This window comes from Budorcas taxicolor, chromosome 12 (genome assembly GCF_023091745.1).
Source record: "Budorcas taxicolor isolate Tak-1 chromosome 12, Takin1.1, whole genome shotgun sequence".
NCBI lineage: Eukaryota > Metazoa > Chordata > Mammalia > Artiodactyla > Bovidae > Budorcas > Budorcas taxicolor.
In genome coordinates, this window is record NC_068921.1 from 71340035 (window position 1) to 71367469 (window position 27435).

The 27435-nt window shown below is 42.9% G+C and overlaps 1 protein-coding gene across 1 annotated transcript in view; it reads left to right on the plus strand.

The window, feature by feature from the left end:
• The window catches only part of LOC128057592 (ATP-binding cassette sub-family C member 4-like), a 194550-nt gene extending 167362 nt beyond the window's left edge, over positions 1 to 27188 (plus strand). Inside the window, 2 exon segments of the mRNA XM_052650041.1 lie at positions 18268 to 18850; positions 27074 to 27188. Of these exon segments, the coding sequence (XP_052506001.1) occupies positions 18268 to 18850; positions 27074 to 27188 (698 nt within the window).
• The last annotated feature ends 247 nt before the right edge of the window (positions 27189 to 27435 follow it).

Consider the following 27435-nt stretch of genomic DNA (forward strand, 5'->3'; position numbering starts at 1 on the left):
ACACAATTGTGCTCCAGGGGCCCTGTTTCTGTGGGTAGCTGTGTAACAGGATTTGGTTTATGATAGCCACTGAGTTATCTAAAAGTATAGCTTGAACTGACACTGAAGCTGAAACTCCAATACTTTGGCAACCTGAAATGACAAACTGACTCATTTGAAAAGACCCTCATGCTGGGAAAGATTGAAGGCAGGAGGAGAAGGGGACAACAGAGGATGAGGTGGTTGAATGGCATCACTGACTCACAGGACATGAGTTTGGGTAAGCTCCCACCAACTCCCAAGGAGTTGGTGATGGACAGGGAGGCCTGGTGTGCTGCAGTCCATGGGGTCACAAAGAGTCAGACATGACTGACCAACCGAACTGAACTGAATACTTTGAACTTGAATTGACCTTTAGGGGATAGGCATTCTGTTCCCTTAGAACTTACTAAAGCCTGAACCTGGTGTGAGGTCCACATAGAGATTGTCTGACTAAACATTAACAATTCTGCCTCCTCCTTTAGGAAGATGTAGTAGCTGCTACTGCCTAAAAGCCAGGAGAACATTCCTTCAGTTCAGTTCAGCCGCTCAGTCGTGTCCAATTGTTTGCAACCCCATGAGCCACAGCATGCCAGGCCTCCCTGCCCAACACCAACTCCCAGAGCCCACCCAAACTCATGTCTGTTGAGTCAGTGATGCCATCCAACCATCTTATCCTCTGTCATCTCCTTCTCCATCTGCCCTCAATCTTACCCAACATCAGGGTCTTTTCAAATGAGTCAGCTCTTTGCATCAGGTGGCCAAAGTATTGGAGTTTCAGCTTCAACATCAGACCTTCCAATGAACACACAGGACTGATTTCCTTTAGGATGGATTGGTGGATCTCCTTGCAGTCCAAGGGACTCTCAAGAGTCTTCTCCAACACCACAGTTCAAAAGCATCAATTCTCCTGCACTCAGCTTTCTTTATAGTCTAACTCTCACATCCATACATGACTACTGGAAAAACCATAGCCTTGACTAGATGGACTTTTGTCAGCAAAGTAATGTCTCTGCTTTTTAATCTGCTGTCTAGGTTGGTCAGAACTTTCCTTCCAAGGAGTAAGCCTCTTTTAATTTCATGGCTGCAGTCACCATCTGCAGTGATTTGGGAGCTCAAAAAAATAAAGTCTGCCACTGTTTCTACTGTTTCCCCATCTATTTGCCATGGAGTGATGGGACTGGATGCCATGATCTTCGTTTTCTGAATGTTGAGCTTTAAGCCAGCTTTTTCACTCTCCTCTTTCGTTTCATCAAGAGACTCTTTAGTTCATCACTTTCTGCCTTAAGAGTGGTGTCATCTGCATATCTGAGGTTATTGATATTTCTCCTGGCAATCTTGTTTCCAGCTTGTGCTTCTTCCAGCCCAGTTTGATCTAATTGTTTTGAAAAATAAACAGTCTCTTCAGGGAGGATTCCCAGTCTTTGACCTAATACCCCAAGGGCGATTCCTCTTATTTCATGAATGTTAAGGTCAAGCTTGACATTCATACTTCCCTGGTGACTTAGATGTTAAAACGTCTGCCTGCAATGCGAGAGACTCAAGTTTGATCCCTGGGTCAGGAAGATCCCCTGGAAAAGGCAATGGCAACCAACTCCAGTACTCTTGCCTGGACAATCCCATGAAGAGAGGAGTCTGATAGGCTACAGTCCGTGGAGTTGCAAAGAGTTGGACATAACAGAGCGACTTCATTTTCCTTTCCTTTCCTTTTCAAAGGTCAAGGCTTACTTAAATCTGAGAGGCACAGGGCAGTGGCCTGAAGTAATTGCTTTTCCAATTCTTGAAAGGCCCTTTGCATTTTGAACTCTATTCAAAAAGACCATCGTTTTATCCTTTCGACTTTTCCTCTAAAGTTCTAGCCTATTAGATCATAGTTAGGGATCCAGATGCTGTACAACCCCTCATTCCCCAGGAAACCCCTAAAATGTCTTCTAGTTCCAGGAACAGTGAGACTGCAAATGACAATCTATCTCTCTTTAAAATACTGCTTTTATTAACTCACTGAAACCTCTGCTTTGCCAAATCCCATTGTCACTCTTCTGTCTTCATCTTACTCAGAAGCATGGACTCCAGCTTCTCCTTCTAGAAACACACTCTTAACCTCTGTGACAGCACGTTCTCTCTCACCTCAGACTCCTTGGATGAGCCTCTACCTGCGAATGTTGGCCTCAAGCCTCAGTCTTTGGCTTCTATCTCTTTCTTTCTTTTGCTCTCTCTCACTTTTTTCTTTCTTAAATCTTATTTAACAACAATTCTTAAATGAGTAGAAAAACTATCAGCATCTTATATAATCTGGGGTTTATATATATAATAAAACTTAAAATTGGGGTATTTTTAGCATCCTTGATATATTTAATGTTAAAAGAAGAGGGCAGTTTATTAAACATTTAGGAACACCCTGGTGGCTCATGGGCTTCCCTGGTGGCTCAGATGGTAAAGAACCTGCCTGCAATGCAGGAGACCTGGGTTCAATCCCTGGGTTAGGAAAAACCCTTGGAGAAGGGAAAGGCTTGCCATTTCACTATTCTTACCTGGAGAATTCCTTGGACTGGTGGACTAAAAGAAATGCATATAGTCCATGGGGTCGCAAAGAGTCAGACACAACTGATCAACTTTCACTTTCACTTTTCACACTCCAGTGGCTCAGAGGTAAAGCATTCGTCTGCAATGAAGGAGACCTGGGTTCAATCCCTGGGTCAGGAAGATCCCTTGGAAAAGGAAATGGCAACCCACTCCAGTATTCTTTCCTGGAGAATCCCATGGAGAGAGGAGCCTGGTGGGTCCATGGGGTTGAAAAGAGTCAGACATGACTGACCAACTAACACTTCACTTCATTAAGCCATTAGCAAACCAAAGTGTCTTCTGATAATATCCACTTCTTCAGCTGTCATTCTTTGGATAATTTCAGTCTCACAGAAGACAACTGAGACCCAGAGGCATCTAAGTTGCTAAAATTATATGCCCAAAGTTGTCATTATTATTCCTAGCAGAAATCTGCAGATCTTTACTTTAAAGCCTATTAAAGCTTACTTTACAAGAAAGTTTAAATGAAATATTTCACCTGTGGCAGATTCATGTCAATGTATGGCAAAACCAATACAGTATTGTAAAGTAATTAGCCTCCAATTAAAATAAATAAATGTATATTAAAAAAGAAAAATATATTAAAAATTGTCATGAAAATTTAAAAAGTTAAATCATATCTATTCAAAGTATATAAGTAAATCCATAAACTCCTACATCTATGTTTTACTAGGTCCTAAGCATATTGTACTACATGGCACAATACTGCCTGCCAGTAATGATGCCAAACATTTGTCATTAGTAATTGCACACATAGTAAAAATGTAAGCTCTGTAAGGGTAGGAAACATACATTTCATTTACATGCAGTTTTCTACTTTTATTCCTGCAGCTTCTCTGAGAGTGCAGTTGGAAATAGACTATTTAAAAGGAATGAAGGTAAGTCTCTTATGAAAAATCAAAAAAGAATTTTAAAATTCTTTATGCTCAGGAAGAGTGCTTGAGCTTTTTTAATCCCTGAATGTATAATAGATCTAAAATAGAGATTAAATATTAATAATATGCATTGCAAGTTAATTTTTAAATGTATTTCTTACCTTAAATTCTATTTCTCTCAGTTAAATGAAAGTCACATTTAATAAACACAAAAATATTTTAATCAACTAAAAATGGACCTGCTAATGGTGATTTGCAAGGGATGCAAAGGAGGTTATGACGATAACTTTAGTAGTGTTCTGTAAATTACTTATAGAAAGGCTAAGTCTGGCCTTCTAATTTTCCCGATTGAATTGGAGAAAGCTGTGTCTGTTTCAGGTGGTGTGAAAGCCTGTGAAATTCTCTAAGGGATTAATGGACTATGAATCTTGGTCTATAACTTAAAAGAACTCTCCATTTTCTCTATTGTATTATTTCACCATTTGGATATGTAATTTTCACCAATATCTTACTAGTATTTCATTGATTTTTTTTTCTTTACTTTATTTGAATGGGTCAGTTACAGACATTTCTCATATGCTCCCTGCCTTCACAATCCATAGCCTCCCCCGCCCCCCACCCCACCAATATACCCACCAGATGATACACTGGCTGCAACAGATGAATCTACATTGACCCATCATGTCACCCAAAGTCCATAGTTTACATTAGGCTTCACTCTTGGTATTTTGTGTTAGTTCTACAATTTTGGACAAATGTACAATAACATTTCTGTCGTTATGGTGTTGGGGGAGTTTGTTATTTCCTCGGTTCTGTCTTGCTACAGCAAAAATTTGAAGCAGTGGATGGACCAGTGTTACAACTCAGTTTTATTTGGCAAGCAAAGGAAAATACATCCTCAAAGCACAAAGCAGACCAACCCAAAAGATGCAAAGAGAAGAGAGAGTAGAGCAGTGAGGGGCTCTATTTTGACTCTTCTTTTTATATGTTTTTTTTTTTTCTCCTCCCCCTGTGCCTGCCCTATGTCAATTGTGTGAGCCAGGAGGGCTGTTTGCTTCCACCTGAGGTTCTCACTCTGGTCCTTGGGCCTTCCTTTGTTCTATTTACACAGGCTTTTTCCTTTGTTTGTCTTTTAGCCACTACTATTTTGGACTCCATTTTCCTTTTCAACTATCTAACATTCCCATCTCAAGAGATCAGAAGCCCAATTATTTGGGAATTGGGGTGTCGAGGACTCTCTGGTTACTTCCTGCTGAACTAGGATGGTGAGGGGCATTGGGCCTCCCCATCTTGCTGGTCTCAAGCCTCGGAGTCCTTATAGTGATGTTGGAAAGAGTCGGACACAACTGAGCAACTGAACTGACTAAACTGATCTAAGTGTGAGTGATATTTTCGATGGTCAGGTGTAGTTTTATATATATCCCTGTTGAACTGGCACTGCATGTTGTAACTTGTAGACCTGGGCAGAGGCAAAACAAGTTAGACAATTGATAATATATGGAGCAGTCATAAGCAGCATCAATATGGTGATAACAGGGATTAGTAGGGGCATTAGCCAACTCCAAATTCCCCCTCGCCAGGAGAAGGATCCCCCAGAGAGAGAGCCACCCTGAGGACTCTCCAGCTTGTTCTTTGAGATCCTGTAGGATCTGAATGTTTTTCTTGAAGACTGTGAGACTTTATTTAACTTAGCTGGAGGTATTTACCCAAAAACAACGTCTCATTCAAGATGGCTCAAGTCCCTCCTTGTTCAGGGGTTATGAGGTCTATCTCCTGTCTGTTTTCGAGTACAACACTTGCCAAGCTGTGTTGGCTCTTTAGAGCTGTCCTGAGAAATCTTATCCACAGAAACTTAATTTTGAGGGTATTCATTAAAGTCACACTCATTTTTAGTTCTGAATAGGTATCTGAGAACTCCCAGGAGCTCACAGGTGTATTGACTGTCCTCTCCTTTTTTCTTCTATGGCATGACTCATGAACAGTGAATCCAGGAGTCTTCTCCTGGTACCTGGACTGCTGTATGGGGTAGAAAGTAAGGGTACAGGGTAGGGGCCCTTCCATGTGGGCTGGAGTTGAGACTTTGGGGACCCACCTTTCCAGACTTTAATTAGGATTTGAGTCCCTGGAGCATATACTGGTGGCTCTTTAGAATCTTTTGGGTCCTGGTTGTACGTCAAGGCTGTATATTCTCACCCTGCTTATTTAACTTATATGCGGAGTACATTATGAGAAATGCTGGACTGGAAGAAACACAAGCTGGAATCAAGATTACTGGGAGAAATATCAATAACCTCAGATATGCAGATGACACCACCCTTATTGCAGAAACTAAAGAGAAACTCAAAAGCCTCTTGATGAAAGTGAAAGAGGAGAGTGAAAAAGTTGGCTTAAAGCTCAACATTCAGAAAACGAAGATCATGGCATCCAGTCCCATCACTCCATGGGAAATAGATGGAGAAACAGTGGAAACAGTGTCAGACTTTATTTTTCTGGGCTCCAAAATCACTGCAGATGGTGACTACAGCCATGAAATTAAAAGACGCTTATTCCTTGGAAGAAAAGTTATGACCAACCCAGATAGCATATTAAAAAGCAAAGACATTACTTTGCTGACTACGGTCCGTCTAGTCAAGGCTATGGTTTTTCCAGTAGTCATGTATGGACGTGAGAGTTGTACTGTGAAGAAGGCTGAGCACCGAAGAATTGATGCTTTTGGACTGTGGTGTTGGAGAAGACTCTTGAGAGTCCCTTGGACTGCAAGGAGATCCAACAAGTCCATTCTGAAGGAGATCAACACTGAGATTTCTTTGGAAGGAATGATGCTAAAGCTGAAACTCCAGTACTGTGACCACTTCATGAGAAGAGCTGACTCATTAGAAAAGACTTTGATGATGGGAGGGATTGGGGGCAGGAGGAGAAGGGAACGACCGAGGATGAGATGGCTGGATGGCATCACTGACTCGATGGACGTGAGTTTGAGTGAAGTCCGGGAGATGGTGATGAACAGGGAGGCCTGGCGTGCTGCGATTCATGGGGTCGCAAAGAGTCAGACACGACTGAGCAACTGAACTGAACTGAACTGAACTGAACTGATACCCCACAAGTGTATATCTTGTTGGAATTGCCCAATGGCCATGGTATAAGACTGGAGGGTCTGAGCCTCTGGATCTAGGAAGAGGTCATTGACATAAAAGGCTTCTCATATAGCATCTCATAAGGACTAAGACAAACCTGCACCTTAGGGGCAATATGGGTCCAGAGGAGAGCTATTGGTAAAGCCTTCTTCCATCCCAGGGAGGTCTCCTGGATTATTTTTTTTATTGCTGATTTTTAGAATTGGTTAGCTCTTTCTACTTTTCCTGAAGACTGAGGCCTCCAGGCACAATGGAGATAATAAGTAATGCCCAATGCTTCAGAGACCTCTTGGGAGACCTTAGAAGTAAATGATGTCCCATTGTCACTTTGTAATGACTTGGGCAGACCAAATCTCAGAATGATTTCATGGAGCAGTTTTTTTACTACCTCCTCAGCCTTCTCAGTCCAGGTGGGAAAGCCTTCAATCCATCCTGTGAATGTATTTATCATGACTAATAGGTATTTATGCCCTTGGGAAACTTGCATCTGGGTGAAGTCCACCTGCCAGTCTTCTCCTGGGTAGATCCCATGCCATTGGATGGGCTGGGCCAGCTGGGGTCTCCAGGCTCCTTGGGGGTTGTTTAATTGGCAAGTGGGTTGGCAAGTGGGACAAGAGGAGACCACTTGCCTTCTAGTCATTTGGAGGCCTGTTCCTCTGAAGGACCTTTCTAGTAATTTTTGGAGGGCCTTTTCCCCTAAATTAGTAGTGGCATATAAGGAGTTAACCAACTTCCATTGGAGGCTCCCGGGCAGAAAAAGGAGTCCCTCCTTTTGGAACCACCCATATGATCTTCTTGAAAGTCCTGACGCTTAGCTTTAAGAGTCTCACCTTCAGTATATGAAGGAGTTTCTGGCAAATTAGTCTGCAGAACTAGGGTGGCAAGCTCTATTAGGTCATTGTTCTGTAATGCTGCTCTCTTAGCTACCTGATCAGCTGCTTCCCTCTCGCCACTTCCATGCTCCCTTTATGGTGTCCTTTACAACGGAGACTGAAACCTCAGTGGGAAGATGGACTACCTCCAAGGGCCTAAGGATTTGATCACCATATTTGATTGGGGACCCTTGGGTGGTCAAGTGGCCTCTTTCTTTCCAAGTAGCAGCATGTGCACGTAGCATCAGAAAGACATACTTGGAGTCAGTGTAAACGGCTACTCTCTTTCCTTTTCTCAGCTCTAAAGCTCGAGTCAGGGCTATGATCTCAGCTAATTGGGCGGAAGTATCTGGTGTCAAATGTTTAGCCTCTATGGTCTCAAAATTGGAGACTACTCTATGTCCAACTCTTTTTTCTCCATCCAACACGAAGTTGCTTCTGTCAGTGTACCAGATTTCCTCATGATTGATCAGAGTATCTTTTGACAATCCTTCTTGGGGTTTTGTCCAGTGGTCCAAGGTTTCTAGGCAAGAATGAAAGAGGGGAGAGCCCTCCAGGGTAGGCAGGAGGGTAACTGGGTTAGGAACATCACAAGGGGATATAATCATGCCTGGATTTTCCATCAGCACTACTTAATATCTGAGAATCCTTTGATCAGACATCCATAAATGGCCTCTCCCATTCAGGAGTTATTTTACTTGGTGGCTGGTAAAAATAGTTAATTTGCCCCCAAGAGCGAATTTTAAAGCATCTTCTATCAGGACTTCAATAGCTGCAAGATTTTGAAGGCAGGGAGATATCTCTTCCCAATAAGCAAGTAGGACACTCAAGGTCCACTAGAAACTGGTGGGGAAATATTTGTCCATCTCAGCAACAAAGAAATACTTCAGTGAATCTTTTTGTAATTGTTTTTCTGTAGCACCCAAAATGATACAGGTTTGGGAGGAGAAGGCTCTGGAGTAGGAGGTCATGACAGAGTAGGTAGCCCCTGTGTCAACCAAGAAATTCTCGGACCTACCTGCCATGATAACCCATGATGGTTATCTGTGACAGCCAGGCTGGCTGGAGTGGGCCACTTTAGTCCTGTTGAACCATCCTGAGGGAAGGCTTGGCACTTGACCTTGAGGCTCTTGGGTCTCCAGGGCAGAGTGCTGCCCAATGTCCCAAGTGATGTCATCTGTAGCAAGCCATTTTAGGAGACATATCACGGTTTGGACACTCTTTGGCCCAATGTCCTGCCTGTCTACAGTTTAGGCGTTTGCCTCATGCCTTGTCCTTTAAGGATTTGAGGTATGCCATAGGGCTTCCCTGGAGGGTGGCCAGCATCTGAGGATGCCTTGTGCCTTTTCTTTTCTCCTGTTCCTGGGCCTTGGTTCCCCTCTCCTATTATCTGTTATAAAAGATGTTGGTGTCTGTCTGGACCATCTCATCTAAAGAGGTAGCAGGGTCTTGTTGCTGTAGCTGTTGTAAGTTTATCCTGATGTCTGATGTACATTGGGACAGGAATTTTTCCTTTGAAGTCACCTGTCCCTTGTAAGAGTCTAAGTCCAGACTGGTAAACTTTTGGAGGGCCTCTTTTAGCCTTTCAGAAAGGTGATGGGGTTCTCATTGGACTCCTGAGTTATTGCTGAGACCCAGGCATAGCTGATTACTTTCTGCTGGGCTGCTTTTAGTCCTGCCTTTACATAGATTAGAAAAGGATCCCTTTCCCAGATGTGTTCAGGGTCATTATAATTCCAATTAGGATCTGAGGAGGGGACCAAAATTTCCCCAACTGGGTATTTATCACTTGACATGTGGAGCCCCATACCATACCTTTGGGCTTCCTTTAAGACCCTAGCATACTCAGGATCAGAGAAAGTTGGACTAAATATGACCATAATGTTCTTCCATGTCAAGTCAAAGGCCAAGGTAATGTGTTGTAATGTATCTATATATTTGCCTGGATCATCTGTATAGCATCCAGGTCTTGTTTAATCTGTCTTAGTTCTATGAGGAGGAAGGGCTTATGGACCCAGGTTGGTCCGAATTCTCCTCCAGTTTCAACTAAGGATACTCTAGTTGGCTTTTGTGGAGGGGGTGCTCCTGGATATGGGGGCACGTTTGGGGACACAAGGAAGGAGCACCAGGCAACTTGGGAGCCATGGGACGTAAGCCTTCACAGGGGGCTTCCTTCTCTTGGTTGTCTGTGCCTAACACCATTTGCCTAGTAGGCTCACTTTTAAGGCATACAAGTCCATGGGGTCATAATCAGACATGACTAAGTGACTAAGCACACATAGGAATTTCATAGATTAAAAAAACAAATTGATTCCTCTTCTTTCAAAATTAAACATATAATGAGCCAGCCTTCTTTCAATACGCATTCATCAGATGAAGAGGCACCTCCTTTCTTCCACTTCCTGTTCTCCCCATATTTACATTAGCAGCATCATTGTTAAAATTAGCATATTGTGTTTTCTATTTGTTTTAAAGAATGCAGGAAAATGTAATAAAACACCCAAATGGATCTACAAAGAAGAGCCATTACAACACAGAGATGGTTGCTTTATGGAAACTGAACACGTTGACTGATAGCCAGAGATGGATGGCAATGCTTGATAATTAATTGCTGGATAAAATTGTAAATTTGAAAAGAAGAAAAGTGGTTTGAGGATAACAGAGAGAGATTGTGATCCTATAGGACACGCAGATGTGTGCTAGAAATATTCTGCCTGGCTGTTCTGATTAATAGTAAAGACTTAACGTCTTCTGGCTGTTGAAAAATGATAAATGATGCCCACATACACACGAGTTAGTGAAAAGGCTGGAAACTTTTGGCCTAGAATTTGTTCTCAATTTGGGGAGAATGAATCTTGGGATACAAACAGTTTATACTACAAACTTTGATTCTGAACTTTGTGTGGACACATGACATGGGGTTACATGTACACTTATAGACCAGAATTCCATGGATAGAGGAGTCTGGTGGGCTACAGTCCATGGGGTTGCAAAGAGTTGGACACAAATGAGTGACTAACACTCACTTTTTCACTTTGCAGACCAGCTCATTTGAAGAGGTGGCACCTCAGGCTTTCTGACCAAAACCACCATCTTTGGGGTAGAGGCCAGCTGCCCTTTCCCACTTGCCTCTTATCTAAAGTTACCACCTATCTTTATCTTGTGTCCATAGAAATAAAATGTGCCACATCTGTAATTTAATTTTACTTTATTCATTTATCTATCTGTCTATTTTTGGCCATGCTGCTTGGCTTGTGGGATCTTGGTTCCCTGACCAGGGATTGAATCCAGGCCCTTGGCAATGAGAGTGTGGAGTCCTAACTACTGTACTGCCAGGAAAATCCTAACATCAGTAATTTTAGAATTCGTAGTAGTCATGTTAAAAAAAAAAATGAACAAGTGAAAGTAATATTAGTAAGGTATTTTTATATCCAAAAGCAATGTCAAAAGTAATATTGTTTCAATATGTAATCAGTATAAAAAATCATTAGTAAGAGGAAAAAGGTTTTCTTCTCTCTTTGAAGTGCATAGTGTATTTTATACATACAGCACAACTTACTTTGGGCCAGATGCATTTGAAGTCTTCACAATCCTCTTTACTGTATTGGACAACCCAGCATTCATAGTATTAGTTAGGACTGTTATGGGTGCAAGGGGGTGAATATATTTTTAAAATAATTAGAAGGATGGTTCTGGTAGGTATCTTAGTTTGGGTTTCCCAGAAACAGACCCTGAGACAAGGATCTGAGTGGAAGTAGTTTAATTTGGAAGTGATCCTAGAAAAACACTTGGAGGGAGTCGAGAAGTGAGACAGAGAAGGGAAGAAAGCCAATAATATCCTGCTACAAGTGAGCTAATGCTCAGGCAAATGGACTCCTTCCTGCTGGGTCACCCAGGGAGAGAATTGTTCCAACTGACAGGCAAGGGCACAGGGGCATTTATCTACCCACTCCCCATCCATCACTGATTGAGGTTGGAATCCAGGGGGGTTTCTTCATCTTGCATATGACCCCACTGCTCTCCTGCAGCTGGAAAAAGGCCCTTCAGCAGAGAGTTGCAGATAAGCAGTGAACTCTTTAGTCCTGGGGAACAGTCAGAGGACTTGAGTTGGAAAGTGACAGCTTCTGCTCCAGCAGGTCACACCATCCAAGGAGGGATGCTTTTAGTCTCAGGAGCCCCAGAGACTTGATGCCACTAAGACTCTACACCACTCATCCTGTTCACTTATGTGTCTTTAACTCGTGACCCAGTCTTGACACACAGTAGGTGTTTAATAAATAGTTGTTGATTGTATGACCTTTGGGTATCTGTACTTTCCAGACCCTCCATGTAAATGGGAGACATGGCCACCAGCAATTATGGGTCATACCCTTATAACTCCCTCATCAGAAAAGAAAGTGAAGTTTTTCCCTTTCTGTGCATGCATCCCTACTAAGACACTTCAGTTGTGCCTGACTTTTTGCAACCCTATGGACCATAGCCCACCAGACTCCTCTGTTCATGGGATTCTCCAGGCAAGAATACTGGAGTGGAAAAATAATAATACTGGGGTGGATTGCCATGCCCTACTCCAGGGTATCTTCCTGACCCGGGGATGAAAGTCAAGTCTCTTACATCTCCTGCATTGGCAGGAGGGTTCCTCACCACTAGCGCCACCTGGGAAGCCATCTTCCTGGTGCAGCCAAAGAAGAACAACCAAGAACAGCAACAAAACATTCTCAAGGAAGAATGCCAGTTGGCCTGGCATAGAGTTATATCTGTTATAACAGATACAAGATTATATCTGTCCCAAACCCTTTGAATATAGACATGGCATATTATGATTGGCTAGATTTAATTTGGGTGTCCACTTCTGAGGTTTGAGAGGAAGATATGTTACTAGAAGTTATTCAGTCAGTCAATTGTGTCCAACTCTTTGTGATCCTGTGGACTGCAGCAGGCCAGTCTTCCCTGTCCTTCATCATCTGGAGCTTGCTCAAACTCATGCTCATTGAGTTGGTGATGCCATCCAACAATCTCATTCTCTGTTGTCCCCTTCTCCTCCTGCTTTCAATCTTTTCCAGCATCAGGGTCTTTTCCAATGAATCAGTTCTTACCATCAGGTATCCAAAGTATTGGAGCTTCAGTTTTAGCATCAGTCCTTCCAAAGAACATTCAGGATGATTTCCTTTAGGATTGACTGGTTTGATCACCTTCCAGTCCAAGGGACTCTCAAGAATCTTTCACAGTAGCACAGTTCAAAATCATCAATTCTTCAACGCTCAGCTTTCTTTATGGTCCAACTCTCATATCCATACTTGACTACTGGAAAAATCTTAGCTTTGACTAGATGGACCTTTGTTGGCAAAATAATGTCTCTGCTTTTTAATATGTTGACTAGATTTATCATAACTCTTCTTCCAAGAAGCAAGCATCTTTTAAATTTGTGGCTGCAGTCACCATCTGCAGTGATTTTGGAACCCAAGAAAATAAATTCTGTCACTGTCTCCATTGTTTCCCCATCTATTTGCCATGAAGTGATGACACCAGATGCCCTGATCTTTGTTTTCTGAATGTTGAGTTTTAAGCCAGCTTTTTCACTCTTCTCTTTCACTTTCATCAAGAGGCTCCTCAGTTCCTCTTCACTTTCTGCCATAAGGGTGGTGTCATCTGCATATGTGAGGTTATTGATATTTCTCTTGGCAATTTGCACTCCATGGTATGCTTCATCCAGCCAGGCATTTTGCATGATGTAATCTACATGTAAGTTAAATAAGCAGAGTGACAATATATAGCCTTAAGGTACTCTTTTCCCAATTTGGAACACGTCTATTGTTCCATGTCTGGTTCGAGCTGTTGCTTCTTGACTTGCATACAGGTTTCTCAGGAAGCAGGTAAGGCGGGCTGGTATTCCCATCTCTTTCAGAATTTTCCAGTTTGTTGTGATCCACACAGTCAAAGGCTTTAGCATAGTCAATGAAGAAGAAGTAGCTGTTTTTCTGGAATTCCCTTGCTTTTTCTATGATCCAAACAGTGTTGGCAATTTGATCTCTGGTTCCTCTGCCTTTTCTAAATCCAGCTTAAGCATCTGGAAATTCTTGATTAACATACTGTTGAAGCCTAGCTTGGAGAATTTTGAGCATTATTTTGCTATTATGTGGCATGAGTGTAATTGTGCAATAATTTGAACATTCTTTGGTACTAGAAGGTGGAGTGACAAAGAGATTGTCACTATATTCAGAACTGTGAATACTCACTGGAGCATGTAGATTGTGAATGCCTTTTGTCCTATATGTCTTGATAGAAAAGTGCTTGAAGACCAGCACTATCTTAGCTGAACTAGTTTAGTACTGCTTTTATACTTCCTGCAGATTTAACACTTTATGATTTGACTATTTGGTGGAGGTGCTATGAACCGTTAATAACTTATGGTTTACACAGTTACAATTTGCATCATGTGTCCCTGGAGTTTATCTGGGAATGAATCATCAAGTCCAGCAAGATTGAATCTCTCCTTAGATGGTGTCTCATTATCCTCATTTGAGTCAATGGCTGGCTGCATTAACTCAGCATCATATTTTCAATGTTTATCCATGTTGTAGCTTGCATCAGTATGTCTATCTATTTTATAAAATGCCAGATAATGCCCCACTGTCTATAATACCATGTTTCATTTATCAGTTGATGTACCCTTGATTCCCTCCACCCCAACTCAGTTTTTACTATTATGAATAGTGTTGTTATGAAATTTGTATGTACATTTTTATGTGGATATGTGTCTCACTTATCTTGGGTAGATATCTAGGAGTAGAATTGCTGGTTTATATGGAAACTTTGTAGCTGTACCATTTTACATTTCTGCCAGCAATGTAGAAGGTTCTAGTTTCTCCATATCCTCTTCAACACTTGTTAATGTCTTTTTAGTTATAGTACTGAACCTTTTAAGATCGAGAAACAAGTACATATAGAGACCTTATGACATCTTCCCTATGTTTGTACGTTCTATGCCTGGCTTAGTGGTCATGCACCTATAAAGCATTCACTAAATATTTGTTGAATGAATTTTTTAGAAAAAACAACTTTTTGTATGTTGTCTTTTTAGATTTTACAAAGTGCATTCACAAGTTGTGAGGCTCCCATTAACCTTATAGGACATAGCGCAGATAGGAATTTCCTATGTAGACCTGAGTGGTTAGTCAGAAAGTTTAGGTAAGAAGTGAAGCATCTAGAGCGCTGGTCCCCTGGCTTCATATCCAACTTTCTTTGTACAAATCAACACTGATTTTCAGTATGTTTTACAAATATTATATTCATTATTGTTCATGAAAGAGTGCTAAGAAGTTTCAAAAAAATAAAGACAGCAGAAACTGAAGGGACTGAGTGTATTTGGCAGTTTGGAGATGACTAAGCTTCCCGGGTGGCGCTAATGCCGCATGCCAATCCAGGAGATGTAAAAGATGCAGATTCCATCCCTGGGTCAGGAAGATCTCCCATAGAAGGAAATGGCAACCCATGCAAGTCTTCTTGCTAGAGAATCCCATGGACAGAGGAGCCTGGAAAGCTATGGTCCACAGGGTTGCAAAGACTTGAACACGACTGAAGCAACTTAGCATACACACACAGTTACCATCCTGAGGTAGTTGTGGGGATTGAAGAGAACAGTCTGTGGCAGTCTGACATGGAAGTCACTAAATTTCCAACCTCAGCAAACAGTTCCTCCTTCTTGAGGGAGAACTAGTAGCTGAGTGTTTACAGTGCTGGAACAGGTAGGTAATGTAAAAGAGAACTGTAAATCAGGTAGGTCTGGTTACATACATTGTAGATTGCCTTACCTGAGAAAGAGCTAACACAAGAAAGGTAGGTAATTGAAAAACTATAATTTTCAGCTCTAATCATTTTCTTTTTGTGACAGAAAATTTCAAACATGCATGAAATATCAAGAAAATAGGATAATAAACCACTATCATGCCTATCAATAGAAAATTGTCAATATTTTGCCATATTAAAAAATTTTTAAATACATTAACAGTTTCTTTAAAAGCTATTTCCCCTCCAGGTTTATTGAGGTATAACTGACAATCAATAATAGTTTATGTTTAAAATGTACAACCTGATGACTTGACAGTGCATGCGTGCTGAATCCTGTCTGACTCTTTTGACGCTATGGACTGTAGTCCACCAGGCTCCTCTGTCTGTGGGATTCTCCAGGCAAAAATACTGGACTGAGCTGCCATTTAGAGATTGAGCTCATGTTTCCTGAGTCTCTTGCACTGACAGGCAGATTCTTTACCACTGTGCCAGCTGGCAAGCCCCGATGACTTAATACACATATTGTTGTTCCTGTTCAGTTGCTCAGTCCTGTCCGACACTTTTTGATCCCATGGACTACAACACACCAGGCTCTCCTGTCCTGCACTATCTACTGGAGTTTGCTCAAATTCTTGTCCATTGAGTCGGTGATGCTATATAACCATCTCATCCTCCACTGCCCCCTTTGCTCCCTTTGCCTTTAATCTTTCCTAGCATCAGGGTCTTTTCAGCACAACCAAATTAATCAGTGTGGCCCCCACTACATAAATTAACCATTTCTTTTTTCTTTTTTTATGTTGAAAAAATCTAAGATCTACTCTCTTAGAAAGCCCAATGTACACAGTTCAGTATTGTCAATTGTAACCACATTGTTGTACACCAGTTCTCCAGAACTTATTTATAACTTGCCTGTGTGCTTGCTAAGTTGCTCAGTCATATCCAACTCTGCAACCCCATGGACTGTAGCCAGAAAGGCCCCTTTCTTCATGGGATTTTCCAGGCAAGAATATTGGAGTGGGTTGCCATTTCCTACTCCAGGGGATCTTCCCAATGAAGCCAAAAGCCTTAATTAATCATACCATTTTAGCAAAGGTACATGATCATAAAGTGATCCTATTATAAGCACCACAAACTTTGATTTCCTTCTTTTAGGGTGGAAGGGAAGGGAAACTGCTGAGCTGGAAAGATGGCCACACAAATAACTAGACTTCTGAGTGGGAGTCCAAGATTTTGTTCATTCAGCCCTACTGTCATTAATTCATTCAAATAGTGCACTCTAGGCACCTTCCCTACACAGTGACCATCCACCAGTGAGACAGACCACACTAGACTTGGACTTGAGTCCAAGTGAGGATTCATCATTTACTGATTCTATGACTTTGGAGAAGTGCTGTCCTTGAGCCTCATCTTTCTTATTTTTGTCAAGTAGGGATAATAATAGCTTCTTGAATGGGGCATTGTTAGAGTTAAAAATGATGGAAGTTCCCCACAAATGCACATACCTGTGTTCTGTAACATATGCCACTGTTATTCTACTAGGCCCTGAGCACATGATTAAAGAAATCATAAAGCAGTCTTTTTCTCCCCATAATCCCCTTTCCCAATCTAAGAGGGCAGCAAAAAGCTTACAGAGGTCCCCTGCACAGATCAACATGTGAGATGCCAAAAGCCTATCTCCAATAACAGCATTCAGTCATCTTCTAAAATCGTTCAAGCTCTTCTAATCATCTGTTTCCTTTCCTTAGGTCTTGCAGCTCTACATACATAATCTGTGCTAAATCCTGCTGTTGGTGGAAGTCAAATGCTTAGGCACCAGTTGTGTTGTCCAACCCAAGTTCCTATGCTTGAGGTAAAGTGAGGCCAAACAAACCAAAATGTTGGAGTTTGAAGCAGAGAAAGGTTTCTTGAGTAGATTAAGCAAAGAGTACAGGCAGCTCATGCTATAAAGACCAGAACTCTCTGATGGACTTCAGGGGATAATTTTAAAAGGCAAGGTGAAGGAGAAAGTCCAGTGTATGTGATGAACTGTTGCATTATTTTCCGATTGGTTGATGGTGAGGTAACAGGGTGGTGTCACAGGGTTTTACATTATCAGTCTTTAGGCTCTAGCTGGTGTGGGGGCTCCCTGCCTGTGGCCATCATACAGTTAACTTCTTCCATCTGGTGGGGGTTTTAATATCTGTAGAATAACTCAGGAATGTACATTTGATATTGTTATCTATTAATATGTCCTTCAGGAAGGAGCTATAGATTCTGTGACTGTTGCATGGCTTATCTAGTGTTTAATTTTGTTTTTAAACTACATGTTCACATTCATTTAGTCTTTTAAAAAAATAGTTTTATTCCTTTTTGGCTATGCTGGGTCTTCACTGCTGCACAGGCTTTTCTCTAATTGCAGTGAGCAGAGGGCTATTCTTGATTGCAGTTGAGCAGACTTCTCATTGCACGGTCTCTAGGGCATGCAGGTTTCAATAGCTGTGGCAGGTGGGTTCAATAGTTGCTGCTCCCAGATTCTAGAGCACAGGTTCAAGAGCTGTGGCCCCCAGGGTTAGTTACTTCAAGGCATATAGGATCTTCCCTGACCAGGGATCCAACCTGTGTCTTCTGCATTAGCAGGCAGATTCTTTACCACTGAGCCACCAAGGAAGCCCCAGTCATCAATTATTGAGCCACCTCTTGTAATTCAGAGGAGACATGGGAGACTAAAGCTTTTCTACAAAAGGGAAGCAGGCAGAAGGCATGAGGTGGTGTGCTCCATCCCAGGAAGGCCCCATAGGGTCCTGCTGCATTACAGTTGGAGTACTTCCCACAGCGCCCTTGTTTGGTCCTGATGAGGGCAGAGTGCCCAGAAGGCAGGGTGTTATCTCTTTCGGCCAGCTCTCTCCTGGTCTTTCCACAGCTGACGGGCGTTTCTGAGCAGATGCGGCTGATAGAGTTGGTACCTCCTTTCTCCACCTTCTGGGTGGGTGCCTGGGCTCATAGCTCTCACTTCGGCAGAGTTTGCAGACAGGTGCCTGAACGCGGGCGCCCTGGTGCAGGACTCCGAGTGCAGCACCGTCCTACCCGCCTTCATCAGCTGCGCCAGCATCGTCTCCGCGCACCTGCGTGTGGCTCCTGTCTGGCCACCCCTTGTCCCGCTGTCCACACCGCTCCCGACTCAGGGCTCCAGGCGGTGGTGGCAGAGGCGCCTAGAGGGTGGTCCAGAAGGCTGGGATCAGGCAAGAGCTGCCGCTCCATTTCCAGAAGCAGGTGGTTCTGGGGTACCGCCTAGCGGACTGGCACTGTGGTTGAGCCTCCAGCATCCCAGTCGGCGCGCCACCATGAGCAGTCCGAGCAACTCCCCAGACAAAGCGGCGCCCGCGCCCCAGTCCACGCCGGCCCCGGAGCCCACGCCGGCCTCGGAGCCCACACCGGCCCCGGAGTCCACGCCGGCCCCGGAGCCCACGCCGGAGCCCCAGCCGGAGCCTTCGCCGGTCCCCGCGCCCTCGCCCGTGGCCTCTGACAAGACGCACTTGGTGTACCCGGAGGTGAATCCCAACCCGCTGCTGCACTCGAACTTCTGCTCCCTCCTGTTTCTCAGGTGAGCGCCCCGTCTGAGCTGTGACCCGCCTGCCGCAGGCACATTTCAGTGACCAAGGGGAGCGTCAGGGCGAGGGAGCATTTTCCGCGGGCGCCCAGGTAGCTGGTGGAGCCTCCCCACTCCGGGCGCGTGGTCCCCGCCTGCGCCTGGGCGTGAGGAGTGAGGAGTGAGAGAAGTCCTGGGCGCAGGAGCGGGACCCAGAAACCTGGTATCCGGGGCGCAGGATTTCCCAGCCTGGCCTCTCGCTGCTCCAGCATCCTCCAGGGGCCTGAAGCAGGAGGCAGGGAGGTTAAAAACCCAGATTGCCCCCGGGGGAGTCGCCACCCAAACGGAGAACGAACTGGATCCCTACATTCCACCTTTACCGGGCTTCCCCAGTACAGCTCAGGATTTCCAGTTCTAAACTAATTTGCACCCTTTCCCCCCCTAAGCAAGCAGTTTATGAACAGCTTCCTTTGTCTAATTAGTGCCCTGCCATTAGATGTCTTTGCCATCTTCCAGTGATGTCCCCACCATTTCCCATGTAACTTAGGTGACACCTGGGTTTCAGCTGCACTGGGCTCTGTCTGTCCCTGTGTCTATGACCATGTCTTTCTTTCCCTCCCTCTCTCTCTTCCTGTGTGGCTCACACTGCATGCCCTGGTACCTAGTTGTGAGAAATTTCATGTATGTAAAAATAACCTCTATTGTTTTTTGTTTAATGAATGGGGACCTTGTTCTTGAACATGTTTTACTTTTGCCTGGGATATACAGCTTGGAGTAGAGTGTGCATTTGATCACAGCCCCTTTCCCTGTTGTGAATATTTCTGCTTTCACCTTTGAGCACCACTTGGGGCATAAGGTCACTGAAGGCTGTGGGGTCTAATCCGCATCTTTAGCCTTTGGAGAAGAGGTCAAAGGTCTTGATGCAGGTGGTTCTACCTAGGAGTCATTTGGTCCTGAAATCACTCAGGGGTCCCTGAGATGGGAGGAAACACACAGATGAAAAACAGCACAGAGAGGTTTAAGGAAGTTTTCCCTCTGGTAACTGGCAGTACTAAATAGCTGGGCCTGAACCTTTGGGTTTTAATTGCTCTTGGATGATAATTAGATTTTTTTGTTTCTAGACCCTAACCCATTCATATTTCCCATAAATTCTGACATATCCTTTTTTAAGGGGAAGATATAGGGGATCCTCATGGGATGGGAGCCACTGTGCTTATCTTCATGGTAGTGTGTTCAGTGTGTGTAGCCACATCTCTTGGCCATTTGGCAGCCCTTAAGGCAAGAGAGGCCTAGAAGTAGGAGTGTAGGGGTAGTTACTATAAATAATAACAAAAGAGACACATGTCTCCTTAACTTCTGCAGGGCAGGCAACTCTCCAGTCATGTTCTATTTGTAGATTTGCAAAATGTGTGTGTGTATGTGTGGAAATGGGAAAGTGAAGACTCCTCATTGATTTGGGTAACCACCTGTTTCCAGTTTTCCTGCTGGAGGGGAAGAAGCTAGTACCTCTTACCTCACACCTGAAGGAAGAGAGGCACTGAAGCAGAGAGGCTGAGTAAATTGTCCACATCACATAGCTAGTAAGTGGTGGAGTTGGATCTCAAGAAAGTAGGATTTATTTCTGTTACCATATAGATTTGCTGATATTTTGGTTGTTTCTTAATCTTTCCTCCAGAACTCTTTTTGTATACCTGTGCACATGCATGCATCTTTTCTATAAAACTAGTTCATTTATTTATGACATTGTTATGTTCAGAGCATCATATTTAATTGTCATTTATGCAATCTTGTACTTTAGTTTAATGTAGTTTATTGCTAATTATGATATGCATATCCATGAACCTGTACTTTGGTGTATCTTTCCTTTTCCTATAGTCCTAGGAATACGATAACTGGTGAAAGGTTGAATTGCTTTCCACAATGTTCAGATCAATTTGCCCTCTTCTATTTTTTTTTTGCCACACTGCAGTGCATGTGGAATAAGTTTCTGACTGGTAATAGAATCTAGGCTCTTGGCTATGAAAGCTCTGAGTCTTAATATCTGGACCACTAGGGATCTGCCAGTTTGCCCTCAGAGTAGCTCTTAGTGTGCCTATTTTATTGCCAACTCTGAGTATGTGAATTACATTTTTTTCAAGGGCTAAAGTTAAAAAAAAATGAAAAAATTTTAATTTGAATTTATTGATCTATATAGATGGAACTTTTTTTGAAACATTTACGTCTATTGATCATTTATTTTTGTTTCTTTGAATTGTCTATTAATAGATTTTTTTCTCTCTGAGTAATTTATATTTTGAAATAATTTTCAATAATGCTTATAATATTTTTCCAGATTTTCATTTGTCCTTTACTTTAGAGCGATCATTATTTATGTTGTTTTCTCCTGTTGGTTTTTAACCTTTTTTAAATTCCAGCATCATCTACCTCTCTGTAAACATTTTATTTGAGCATTTTTGTTTCATTTCTAAGAATAAAGGCAGCTAAAATTTCTTTTAGTATTTGATATAAGATAGTCCTCCTCCTTTTTTCTGAAACAGCTCTTCTTCCCATCAGGGTTTATTGAATGATTCTTCCTTTTACCCTTATTGGAAATCAGTGGCACAATTTATGAACCATGTCCAGTCTGCTGAGACTCTCCCTGGAAATGTCCCTGCTGTCCTCACTGCAGCCTCTGGGGTGAGCTCTGCATTTCTCTCCACCCTCGTCCCAGAGGCCAGCAGGTTGAGGTGAGTGCAGGACCTGTCCCCAGAGATGAGGGTGAGGCAGGGCCTTGGACCAGAAGCACTTGGCCCTTCAGGGAGTAGTTACATCCTCACTACCCTGACACTGGTCACATCACAGTCAGTGAACTGTCCCCTTGCAAAGGGAGTGTGGAAGTGGAAACTGTCACTGGTGTTAAGACAGACTCTCCAGAGATTCTTGTCAGAGAAACTGATGACATGAGGGGGACGTGAACTGGCTGAATGCTGAGATGGTTTAAAGAGATTGGTCCTGTTAGGTCCTCAGTAACTCAACCATGAAAGCATAGAAATATTTAATATCAAACCAGGATTCTTGGCGCCATTTTCAGAATACTACTTGCATGAATTTTGTTGTTCTTCATTAACAGTCAGAAAATCCACATGTTGTTGATGGAGGCTGGGTGAGCTCTCCAGGGCTCTTTCTCTGATCTTGATCTGTTCCCCTTTCCTAAGCATTTCATGTGATGAGTTTTGGTAACTTTATACAATAACTACAGCCCCAAGCAAGATGTAGAATATCCCAAAGGTATATTCAAATTTGCTACCATGTCTTTAAGGCAAAATAAAAAGCCTAACATATCCAAGTTTATCACCTATAGTTTATGCTTGATCTCTTTGGTCTTTATAGTTCTGCATCTGGTCAGCCTGAGAGGTATTAGCTAATGTCCACTCAGATGTGTAAAGTGGATAATTTGCCTTTCTGAGTTGTCCATGGGTCCCCTGATCATGTTGACTCTCTTTCCTCTGTTGCCTTGACTATCATATATTTCTGCAGCAAAGATGGCTTTATTCGGGATCAGCAGAGAATCGCAGTTCCATACCTGCAACCAGAGTGAGCCATGTGCAAGTCCCCATAGGGCAAGGGATGAAGAGCATCTTTATAGAAGGGAAAAGGAAGTTGGGAGGACTGTCAAAACAAGTGTCCATGGCTTTTCAATGGCTGAGTCCTTGCCAGGAAGGAAGAGTCTTTCTTCTTCCTGCTGGACTCTGCTATTGTTGTAACCTCATCTATCAAAGTTATCAGAGGCTTTCTACTGGGGACCACACGGGATTGCTGCAGAGCACTGTCGGGGGTGATGGCTTCCCTTTGTCTGACAGGACTTTGTTCAGAGCATCAGCGATCCTCTCAGAGGACCCCCACAGTAGCTTTGGGAAGTGTTACCACCACATGTTCCCCCTGTTTGTCAGAGGCCAATACTGAGAGCTTATGTGGCTAGTTCAAGTTCTTATAACCAGAAAGCTGTGATCTCGACTTTAACACAGGAAGATTTCACACCTGAGGTGTATTGAGTAGAATTTTTTCTCATTTAATTTAAAAAATAGTAATAAAGTGTGCATAACATAAAATTTACCATCTGAATTATTTTTAAGCATTTGGTTCAATGTTGTTAAGTACATTCACATTATTGTGCAACCAGTTTCCAGAACTCTTCACCCTGCATCAGTATGTCATCAAACACTAATTCCCCACTCCCCTTTCCCTCAGCCCCTGACAACCACACAGTCTGTTTGTTTCTTTCTGAATTTGACTACTCTCAGCACCTTTATGAAAATGGAATCATAGTGTTTGTCCTTTGTGACTGCAGTGTTTTACACCCCCACCATCAGTGTGCAAGTGTTCCAGTTTCTCCATATCCTTGCCAAACCTCCTTTTGTTGCTCATCTTCCTCCCTTCTCCTTTCCTCCTTCATCTCCCCCGCCTTGTCCCCCTCCTCCCTTCCTTCACCTCCTCTTTCTACCTCTCCCTCCTCCTCCTTCTTCTTCACCCCTTCTAATAGTGTGAAATGGTGTTTGATTGTGATTTTGATTTGCATTTCCCTAAGGATTCAGGTGGCTCTAGTAAAGAACATGCCTGCCAATGCAGGAGACATAAGAGATATGGGTTCGATCCCTGGGGTCGCGAAGATCCCCTGGAGAATAGCATGGAAACCCACTCTAGTATTCTTGCCTGGAGAATCCCATGGACAGAGGAGCCTGGTAGGCTACAGTCTATAGGGTCACACAGAGATGGACACGAATGAAGCGACTTAGCACACACAAGGATTTGTGATGTTAAGCATCTTTTCCTCTGCAAGGAAACCTTTTTTTTTTTTTTTTTCTTTCCGTACTTGGTCTGCTTTATTTCACTACATGAAGTTAAGCAATAAGGCAAAACAGTAACCTGTCATTCATAAAGACCAAGGAGTGCCTCTCATTCCCAAAAGGGACCAAGAAGGATATTTCTTACAAATGTGCATGATACTTAGCTCATTAAGCCTATAAACAGCCTAAACAAAAGAAAACTCTGGGGCACGAATCAAATTACAAATTCAAATTAATCATTAAGTTCCCTAAATTGTAGTTTCTATGCTAATGACATCTAATTGGTCTTCAGTGGCCGACACTGACTATAAAAATCTGCAAGCAGACTTTTAAAAAGGGTCTTTCAGAGGAAGTCCTGCTGCTAATTGTCTGAGTATTTCCTATAGGGAATAACTGTAGGATGAATGACCCAGGTGTTTCAAATCTGTTAAGTGGTTAAAGCACAGAGACAAATGCTTTTGTTTTAGAAGGAAATTTAGAGCAACAGATATTAAGTGTCATGGTGATGCTCACCTAGAGTGAAAAATTGGAGTAGAGGACAATTGAGGCCCTGGGTCCTCAGTGCTTGGGTCCAGTCTTCAGACTCCTGGACTGGAGTTCTTTAGAGGTGCCAAGTTACCAGGGTTAGCAAAACCTGAAATTCAGTCTCTCTTATTCCTTCTTTAATAGTTCATAGATGTTCATTTACTTGAAAAAAATTCTTAAACATCTCCTGTGTACCCATATTGTACTAGGAATAATGCAATAAATCAGAGAAACATGATCTTTGCTCTTGGGTTATTATTGTCTGGCTTTTGAAATTTCCTTACCCAGTAAAATAGTGTTAATCCTTGGGCTATTTCTACATATTATTAACATGTAACTAATACACAATCAATTTGAATAGGGTTTGGAGGAATCCTCCGTACAGTTACTGTTTTTCATTTTGTGAAGTGAAGTGGAAGTCGCTCAGTCATGTCCAGCTCTTTATAATCCCATGGACTATACAGTCCATGGACTTCTCCAGGCCAGAATAATACAGTGGGTAGCTATTCCCTCCTCCAGGGGATTTTCCCAACCTAGGGATCGAACCCAGGTATCCCGCATTGCAGGCGGATTCTTTACCAGCTGAGCCACCAGGGAAGCCCTTTTCATTTTATAGTTAATAAGTAATTTGCAGAAAAATGATTTGAGGTTATATGAATACCATGCTGCACATCAAACATTCAACCACTAGGCTTAGCTTCCATTGATAATTTTCTAACTCCATTGTTCATTCTATGTTTATTTGCATTCTTGAGTGCAAGAACTTTCCCTTCTCTCATATATATGTAGCAGTGTGGATTCATGGATCCTTTGGTTATTTAATAGATTGTGATTCATTGCCATTTATTTTGATGCCTAAAGAATCCCAGATGTGTTTAGCAAGAGCAATTCAAGCTGGCTTCTCTGGCCTCCTACACATCCTCATGATTCCTTGAGTGCTTCCTTATTTTATGGCGCAAGTTGTGTCAGGTCCATCTTCTACTTTCTCTGCCTGTTGGTCTCAGCCTGTAGACTATGATGTGGTTGGTGGGAATGCCTGGGGCTCTGCTCATCTTGGCCTATACTAGTTACAGCAGCCCCCACAGGCATTCCCCTTTTGGAGCCAGTGTTGTGGTTGGACTGGCCCTTGTGATTCTTAGGATTGTGAGACACATCTCAGCAACAACCTTCAGGGAACTTTCAAATGCCAAGGTGTATCACTCACATGACCTGAAGAGTACAAGGCATGCCTGGAGCTACATAACGAGGTCCTAGGCAGAAAGAGAGAGAGAAAGAGACTATGAAAACTAGTGAGTGAAAGAGCTTGGACCTGGTGTTCTGCCTTTTGGGGATCGAGGGTGGGGTGTGATAGGATTTAGCAGGTTCACTCTATTGGTGAATTTAAAAAATAAGAGCGGGAATTAAAGAGCGGGAAGGGAGAAGCGAGCAGTGAGTGAGATGGTCTGTTATCAGGTCAACCAGCACTTTCTGAAAAAGGGAACTTCATGGGTGGGGCGGTCTGGCTCTTTATCTAGTTGTATAACTGACTCATGTTCATTGGAGATGGATAGCTTTGAGGTGTATGTCTCCAAAGCCTAACGTCAGGCATTTATATTGCAATTAAAAAAGGCGATCATCAGGTGCTAAAACACATTGCCCCAACCTTGGAACCAGCCACTTCCTCAAGGAACCTTGGTTCCTTTTAGAGAAGAAAGATATTAATAAGTCAGGATCTGGGTAGAGGGAGCCAAAGGGACAGACTTCCCTAAAATAAGTAAGTCATGGGAATGTAATGTCTGGTAGAGTGACCACAGTTATAGTGCTTTATTGCATATTTGAAAGCTGCTGAGAGTTGACCTTAAAAGTTCTCACCACAAGAAAAAAATAATTGTGTATGTTGAAAAAAAAAAAAACTTTGAGATCTGGGTCAGGACTGTTCTTTGCTACTAGTATGTCATTGCTTCCAGGGTCTCTCAGGATATAGAGCTAGACAGTTCAGTTCAGTTCAGTCACTCAGTCGTGTCCGACTCTTTGCGACCCCATGAGTCGCAGCATGCCAGACCTCCCTGTCCATCACCATCTCCCAGAGTTCACTCAAACTTAAGTCCATCAAGTCAGTGATGCCATCCAGCCATTTCATCCTGTCATCCCCTTTCCCTCCTGCCCCGATCCCTCCCAGCATCAGAGTCTTTTCCAATGAGTCAACTCTTCACATGAGGTGCCCAAAGTACTGGAGTTTCAGCTTTAGTGTCATTCCTTCCAAAGAACACCCAGGGCTGATCTCCCTTAGAATGGAATGGTTGGATCTCCTTGCAGTCCAAGGGACTCTCAAGAGTCTTCTCCAACACCACAGTTCAAATGCATCAATTCTTTGGCTCTCAGCTTTCTTCACAGTCCAACTCTCACATCCATACATGACCACAGGAAAAACCATAGCCTTGACTAGATGGATCTTTGTTGGCAAAGTAATGTCTCTGCTTTTGAATATGCTGTCTAGGTTGGTCATAACTTTCCTTCCAAGGAGTAAGTGTCTTTTAGTTTCATGGCTGCAATCACCATCTGCAATGATTTTGGACCACCCCCCCCAAAAAAGTCTGACACTGTTTCCCCATTTATTTCCCATGAAGTGACGGGACCAGATGCCATGATCTTCATTTTCTGAATGTTGAGCTTTAAGCCAACATTTTCCACTCTCCTCTTTCACTTTCATCAAGAGGCTTTTTAGTTCCTCTTCACTTTCTGCCATAAGGGTGGTGTCATCTGTGTGTGTAAATATCCAATTTTTTTCTTCCATATTTCTATATATTTACAGTGTAGACTATTTTTTTACAAAGCCCATGAATATAGGATTCTAATTAGAGTTTTATAATTTGAACATATACCACTCTCCTTTTCTCTTAATTTTTAACAGGTGGATAAACCCCTTTTTCCTATTTGGTCATAAATGGAGATTGAAAGAAAATGAGATACACTCAGTGCATTCAGAAGATTGCTCCAAGCACCTTGGAGAAGAGCTGCAAGGGTGAGCACAGAGAGCAGGGAGAAGGGGAGGAAGAGTGAGAATTTCCACTTGGGGCTAAAGGTGTGCAGGGGCTTTGCCTTCCTCTGGGTTCTCCTGAGCCTCCTTCCCTGACTCTGCACGCTCACTCACCCCCTCAGGCTGACCCCAGGCTTAGCCCACTTTGGAGGCTGGGGGAGCCTGTGTTCCCTGTGCATCTGTGGATGTGAAGGGAGCCCACAGCCAAGGCCTTGGAGGCCCAGCTCTGTCCCCAG